Source organism: Anoplopoma fimbria, chromosome 24, assembly GCF_027596085.1.
Source record: "Anoplopoma fimbria isolate UVic2021 breed Golden Eagle Sablefish chromosome 24, Afim_UVic_2022, whole genome shotgun sequence".
Taxonomy (NCBI): Eukaryota; Metazoa; Chordata; class Actinopteri; order Perciformes; family Anoplopomatidae; genus Anoplopoma; species Anoplopoma fimbria.
Genome location: NC_072472.1, coordinates 654917 through 662416, shown reverse-complemented (window position 1 = coordinate 662416; position 7500 = coordinate 654917). Strand labels below are relative to the sequence as shown.

The 7500-nt window shown below is 44.2% G+C and overlaps 1 protein-coding gene across 1 annotated transcript in view; it reads left to right on the top strand.

The window, feature by feature from the left end:
• The window catches only part of ap4m1 (adaptor related protein complex 4 subunit mu 1), a 14918-nt gene extending 8266 nt beyond the window's left edge, over positions 1-6652 (top strand). The window contains exons 12-16 of the mRNA XM_054625493.1: positions 485-576; positions 1522-1566; positions 2540-2590; positions 3981-4098; positions 5040-6652. Coding sequence (XP_054481468.1) covers positions 485-576; positions 1522-1566; positions 2540-2590; positions 3981-4098; positions 5040-5231 — 498 coding nt within the window. The 3' untranslated portion in view covers positions 5232-6652. The remainder of the gene's footprint in view (positions 1-484; positions 577-1521; positions 1567-2539; positions 2591-3980; positions 4099-5039) is intronic.
• Positions 6653-7500: the final 848 nt, after the last annotated feature.

Below are 7500 nucleotides of genomic sequence, written 5' to 3'. Positions count from 1 at the left end.
AATCCCTGATGCTCCTTCACCTCCACCTTTATGTTCCACGTCTGAAGAAAATGTCTCTAAACAGAAGGAAGGAGTTGAGTTTATACACGGTGCGTTCACTGCAACAAGCTAAAGTAGGACGTTTGAGGACGTTTGAGGACGCTTGAGGACGCTTGAGGAGTTCTTTTGGAGCCTCATGCAGCATACTGAACATTAAAACCTTCTGCTTTAGATGTAGACGTCTCTCATGAGGTGAACGCTCTGTTTTCTTGTTGTGGAGCTTACGTGTGTTGAAAGTCTCACTAAGCCTCTTTACAGATTCCTCCTGAAACCTTCCAGCACTTTAATTACAAACCACTTCCACTAATCAACGTAATCCAGCAGGTCCAGACTGTGGTTGGGTGGTGTTTCTGTTCTGATGTGGAACCAGTTATTATGTCTGGTGATGAAAACTCTCCTCGTTCGGTCTGAGATACGACTCTTCTTCTTCTGCTTCCTGTCGCAGCAAACGGTGATGCAGTATCAGCTGAGTGACGACCTTCCTTCAGCGCCGCCGTTCAGGCTCTTCCCAACGATCGAGAGGGACAGCGGGGGAAGGTAGGGACCCAGAGTCCAGACCCAGAGACCCAGAGACCCAGAGTCCAGACCCAGAGACCCAGAGTCCAGACCCAGAGACCCAGAGACCCAGACCCAGACCCAGACCCAGAGACCCAGAGTCCAGACCCAGAGACCCAGAGTCCAGAGACCCAGAGTCCAGACCCAGAGACCCAGAGCCCAGAGACCCAGAGTCCAGACAGAGACCCCAGAGACCCAGAGTCCAGACCCAGAGACCCAGAGTCCAGACCCAGAGACCCAGAGACCCAGAGACCCAGAGTCCAGACCCAGAGACCCAGAGACCCAGAGTCCAGACCCAGAGACCCAGAGTCCAGACCCAGAGACCCAGAGTCTAGACCCAGAGACCCAGAGTCCTAGAGTCCAGACCCAGAGTCCAGAGTCCCAGAGTCCAGTCCCAGAGACCCAGAGTCCAGACCCAGAGACCCAGAGTCCAGACCCAGAGACCCAGAGACCCAGAGACCCAGAGTCCAGACCCAGAGACCCAGAGTCCAGTCCCAGAGTCCCAAAGACCCAGAGTCCAGTCCCAGAGACCCAGAGTCCAGACCCAGAGACCCAGAGTCCAGACCCAGAGTCCAGACCCAGACCCAGAGTCCAGACCCAGAGACCCAGAGAGACCCAGAGTCCCAGAGTCCTGACCCAGAGTCCCAGAGTCCAGTCCCATTGTCCAGTCTTAGAGTCCCAAAGACCCAGAGTCCAGTCCCAGAGACCAGTCTTAAAGTCCAGTTTGTAGTCTCACAGTCCTGGTGTCCAGAAGCTTAGAGTCCAGAGTTAATCAGTGAGGTTCTCTTTAGTTTTGCCTACTTTTACTAAGAAGTACATTCATTTCAAGTAAAGTACAAGAACCTTAAAACTGTACTTAAGTAGAGTCCATGAGTAAATAACAAGTACTATGTGTTTAATGCTGTTGTTGGTGTCTTTCCTCTGCAGGCTGCTGATGTACCTGAAGCTCCGCTGTGATCTTCCACCAAAGAGGTTCGTTTTCATTTCAGACCACCTTTAACACTTCAGCTGAAAACACCTGCAGAAATACCACAAGTACTACCATTATATCATAGTACACGATGCTACTGTGTACAGTCAGATAGTTTACTCTAGATAAATGTGAGGGGTCGTAAGATGATTAATGAGAGGAGAAGCAGAAGAATAATGAGGAGGAGGAGAAGAAGAATAAACTACTAATAAGATGTTAACAGGAACAAAGAGGTTAAGAATCACTGGTTTAATCTTTGATAATGTTCAGTATTTTATAAGTTCATAAGAAGATTTATTGTTCTATCTTTATTTGAAAAGCAACTAAAGCTGTCGGACAAAAGTAGTGCAGTAAAACGTACATAATGTAGTAGAGTAGAAGTAGAAAGTACCATAAAAGTGAAGTACTTTAATGTACTTTACAACAAGGAAAAACAAACAACAACTAGAAACGTTCCCGTGTTTCCAGGTGAGAACGTAGTGACACCATGATGATGATGATGATGATGATGATGATGATGATGATGATGATGATGATGATGATGATGATGATGATGATGATGATGATGGATGATGATGATGATGGTGATGATGATGATGATGATGATGATGATGGTATGATGATGATGATGATGATGATGATGATGATGATGATGATGATGATGATGATGATGATGGTGATGATGATGATGATGATGATGATGATGATGATGATGGTGATGATGATGATGATGATGATGATGATGATGATGATGATGATGATGATGATGATGATGATGATGATGATGATGATGATGATGATGATGATGATGATGATGATGATGATGATGATGATGGTGATGATGATGATGATGATGATGATGATGATGATGATGATGATGATGATGATGATGATGATGATGATGATGATGATGATGATGGTGATGATGATGATGTGATGATGATGATGATGATGATGATGTCATTGTTTTCGCAGCGCTGCCATCAACGTCTGTGCCACCATCCCCGTCCCCAAAGGCTCCCTGAGGTGAGACGCTCCCATTCAAATCCTTCAGCGTGTTTGTGATGGAGTGAGTGGGCATGTAAAGGAGCTCCTCGTCTGCTTGAGGAGCGTTTTAAATAGGAAACAACATTAACAAAGTAGGGAGCATCACAGGCGAGCAGGAGGAGGCGCTCCTCGTTTGTTATTTAAAGTCATGCAAATTGAAATAGACGATGGATGACGTGCTGAGTGCTCCTCCGTTTACTGAGGCTTTCACTCTGTAGAGGAGTTCTATAGTTTAGTAGACGTTCAGCAGAGACAAAGATCCTCTGAGCAACAGTTCAGCATCGTTGGTAAAAGAAACTGGAAGTTTAGATTTAAACATGAACAGCTTCCTGTTTCACAATAAAAGCAGCCTAGAAGGAGTTAACTTTATCAAAGCTCTTCTTCAGACTTCACAGTAGAAACAGAAGTTAGTCTGGAGTTAGAACTAGTCTCTGTTTAAACCTGTTCAATCAACAGTTACTGAGGCTCACTGAGACACTCTACCACCATGCCAGAAACCAGGACCAAGTAGGCCAGAAACCAGGACGAAGTAGGCCAGAAACCAGGACCAAGTAGGCCAGAAACCAGGATGTTAACTGCCAGAAAAACCAGAAATTGAGTAGGCCAGAAACCAGGACGAAGTAGGCCAGAAACCAGGACGAAGTAGGCCAGAAACCAGGACGAAGTAGGCCAGAAACCAGGATGAAGTAGACCAGAAGTAGGCCAGAAACCAGGACGAAGTAGGCCAGAAACCAGGATGAAGTAGACCAGAAACCAGGATGAAGTAGACCAGAAACCAGGACAAAGTAGGCCAGAAACCAGGACGAAGTAGGCCAGAAACCAGGATGAAGTAGACCAGAAACCAGGACGAAGTAGGCCAGAAACCAGGATGGAGCCGGTCTAAAACCAAGATGTTAACTGACAAAACCCAGAAATTGAGGAGTGTAGAAACAAGGATAACTAACTCAAGGCTTCAGAACTTCTGTGTGACAGAGAGAGAGAGAGAGAGAGAGAGAGAGAGAGAGAGAGAGATGTGGACAGAAGCAGTGTTGTGGAAGATGAAGAGTTCCATCAGCTGAAAGCTCTCTGCAGGATTAATATCCATCAAATCAGCTCTTCATCATCTTCATCACCTCTGAAAGCTTTTCTGCTTCACCCTCCATTCACCTGCAGAACATCTGAACCCAGATGACCTCTGACCTCCTCAGGGCTCATGTGATGTCTGACACTGAAGAAGTTTAATGGTGTGTGTGCGTGGTGTGTGTGTGTGTGTGTGTGTGTGTGTGTGTGTGTGTGTGTGTGTGTGTGTGTGTGTGTGTGTGTGTGTGTGTGTGTGTGTGTGTGTGTGTGTGTGTGTGTGTGTGTGTGTGTGTGTGTGGTGTGTGTTCAGTCTGTCTCAGGAGCTCAGCAGTCCGGATCAGAGTGCTGAGCTGAAGCTTCAGAGCAGATCCATCGACTGGAAGATCCCTCGCTTCCCCGGAGGAACACAACTGTCTGCTCTGTTCAAGGTGAGCACACACACACACACACACACACACACACACACACACACACACACACACACACACACACACACACACACACACACACACACACACACACACATTGTAACACTGCTAGCATTGTGGTTCAACAGATGTTAATGTAAGTTTTGGTTCAAATAAATACTTTATTTTTTCACATTAAAACACAATATTATCAATAAATAAACAGTTTGTTGGACAAATGTGTGGTGTGTGTGTGTGTGTGTGGTGCGTGTGTGTGTGTGGTGTGTGTGTGTGTGTGTGTGTGTGTGTGCGTGTGTGTGTGTGTGTATGTGTGGTGTATGTGTGTGTGTGTGTGTGTGTGTGTGTGTGTGTGTGTGTGTGTGTGTGTGTGTGTGCGTGTGCGTGGTGTGTGTGTGTGTGTGTGTGTTCAGTCTGTCTCAGGAGCTCAGCAGTCCGGATCAGAGTGCTGAGCTGAAGCTTCAGAGCAGATCCATCGACTGGAAGATCCTCGCTTCCCCGGAGGAACACAACTGTCTGCTCTGTTCAAGGTGAGCACACACACACACACACACCACCACACACACACACACACACACACACCACGCACACACACACACACACACACACACACACACACACACGTTTGTCATGTAAGATGATATCTTGTTCTCTTCCTCCTCTTCTTCCTCCTCTTCTTGACTATTCCTCCTCTTCTTCCTCCTCTTCTTGACTATTCCTCCTCTTCTTCCTCCTCTTCCTTTTCTATCCTTCTTGTCCCCCTCCTCCTCCTACTCCTCTTCTTCCTCCTCTTCCTCTTCTTCTTCTTCTTCTTCTTCTTCTTCTTCTTCTTCTTCTTCTTCTTCTTCCTATCCTCCTCCTCCTCCTCCTCCTCTTCTTCCTCATCTTCCTCCTCCACCTCTTCCTCCTCTTCCTCCTCCTTCTACATCCTCCTCCCCCCTCAGCTGGAGGTCCCTGGTCTCAGCTCCTCCTCCATGTTGGAGGTGGGTCCGGTGGTTCTGGTCTTTGAGCTTCCTCAGCTCACCGTCACTGGTCTTCAGATCCGGTTCCTCCGTCTGTCTCCGGTCCAGCTGGGTCCGTCTCAGCGCTGGGTTCGCTACGTCACCCACTCTGACTCCTACGTCATCCGCGTTTAACCAGGAAGTGAACTGTTTCATTTAATGTAGATGTCCTTTCAGAATAAGAGATAATAGTATGACCTTTATTTTGTTAACTGATTTTTTTATTCAGTTCCACACTGACTTTATTTATTTTTCTTTTTTAAACTTTCATTAAATAATCCCTCATTTCTCTTCATGTCAACAAATCCCCAAGCTTCATGTTGGTCCGTCTCTCAATACGGTCTGACTTCCTGTCTGGGGCTCATTGGTTCCTAAAACATCTGCACTCTGTGGTTTTTATCAAACAAACAGGAGGAAATAGTGACTTCTTTGGGACTATTTTCAGCGGCGGATGAATCCACATGTGCTGCTCTAGTGAGTCCGAATAAACAAGGATGTGTAGAATGAGAGAAAAGGACTGAATTTCTGAAAGTTTCTTGAGATCAAGTGTTATTGTTCACACACACGTCTGTAAATAAAAGTGAAGTCATGTTTCATCTATATTTTACTTTCTATCTGATGTTTAGATATTTGAATATGTTCAGAGTTTAGATGTCAGATTTCACTGAGCTGAAGGTTCAGTTTGTAGCTGATTGAAAACAATGGAGGAGCTGCTTCACTTCTCTTTCATTCATTAATCCGTCTGTGGTTCATCGTTTGCTTTTGAACGCTTTGTTTAGCGACCAGAGTTAAAGTTAGAAGCGTCTGATGATCCTGAGATTATTTCACTTCTCTGATATAATCTGATTTTCTACCAAAAACAGTTGAGGAGGAAGTATGGTGCATGCAGTGAAGCCTGCACGATACTTTACTCACGGAAAAGTACAAAAGTATCGGCATCAAAATGTACTTAGAGTAAGAAAAGTAAAAGTACTCATTATGCAGAATAATATGTATTTAACTAATGTATTACAATGATGCATTCATGTGTTTGTCACTTTCATGCTGGTAAAGGTGGAGCTCATTTCAGTGAATTTATTTGATAAAGTCTTTTTGATTAAATATCAGAATGTATATGTTGATTACATTTTGTTTTATTGATCTGAATCTGCAAAGTAACTCAGATAAATGTATTGCAGTACAAAGTACAGTGTGGTAGAGTGGAAGTATTTATTTACCCCAAAACAGGACCTGAGTTCAGCCCCCCCACTGCCAGGAAACATTCTGGCAAACAGTGAATTCAAATGTTTAATCTTCATGTTTACAGCTTCAGAGGAGCTGGTGGACTTTGGAGAGAGCCAGGCTAGCAGTTTCCCTCCGTTTCCAGTCTTTATGCTAAGCTAAGCTAACAAGCTGCTGGTTGAACTACCAACATACTGAAATACTCTGGTTTTATCAGGTGTGCTGCATTCATTTGAAGTATTTCAGAGTACACCTCGACTGAAGATGTGTGTTGTTGTTTTAGAGGGCAGGTGTAGGATGTAGAAGAGGTAAAGGAGGAGGAAGAGAAGGAAGAAGAGGAGGAGGAGGGGAAATAAGAGGAGGAAGAGGGGGTAAAAGAAGAAGAGTAGGAGATGGAAGAGGATGAAGAGGAGTAGAAAGAAGAGGAGGAAGAGAACAAGATATCATCTTAAATTGTTGTTTTTTGGTCCAACAAACTGTTTATTTATTTATAATGTGTAAAAATAAAGTTTTCATTTGAATCAAAACTTACATTACCATCTGTTGAACCAATTTGATAGCAGTGTTAAAATACAACGGTGTGTGTGTGTGTGTGTGCAGCAGGTTATTAAGCAGCACATTCATATTTAATATATATTAATTATATACATAGAGGGAAATAATTATTTGATCCCTTGCCAATTTTGTAAGTTTGCCCACTGACAAAGAAATGAAGGATCTATAATAGTTATGGTAGGTTTATTTTAACATTGAGAGACAGAATATCTAAAAAAAAAAAAAAAAAATCACATTATATAAAAGTTATAAATTGATTTGCATTTGATCGAGTGAAATAAGTATTTGAGCCCCTAATGAAACATGACTCAGTACTTGAGGTGCACAGAGGTCAGACGCTTCTTGTAGTTGGTCACCAGGTTTGAGCTCATCTCAGGAGGGATTTTGGTCCACTCCTCTCTGCAGATCTTCTCCAAATCCTGAAGGTTTCGAGGCTGTCGCTTGGCAACTCTAAGCTTCAGCTCCCTCCACAGATTTTCTATGGTATTAAGGTCTGGAGACTGGCTAGGCCACTCCATGACCTGAATGTGCTTCTTCTTGAGCCACTCCTTTGTTGCCTTGGCCGTATGTTTTGGTGCTGGAAGACCCATGAGTTGATGCTGGCTGAGGGAAATAGATTTCACGGTAC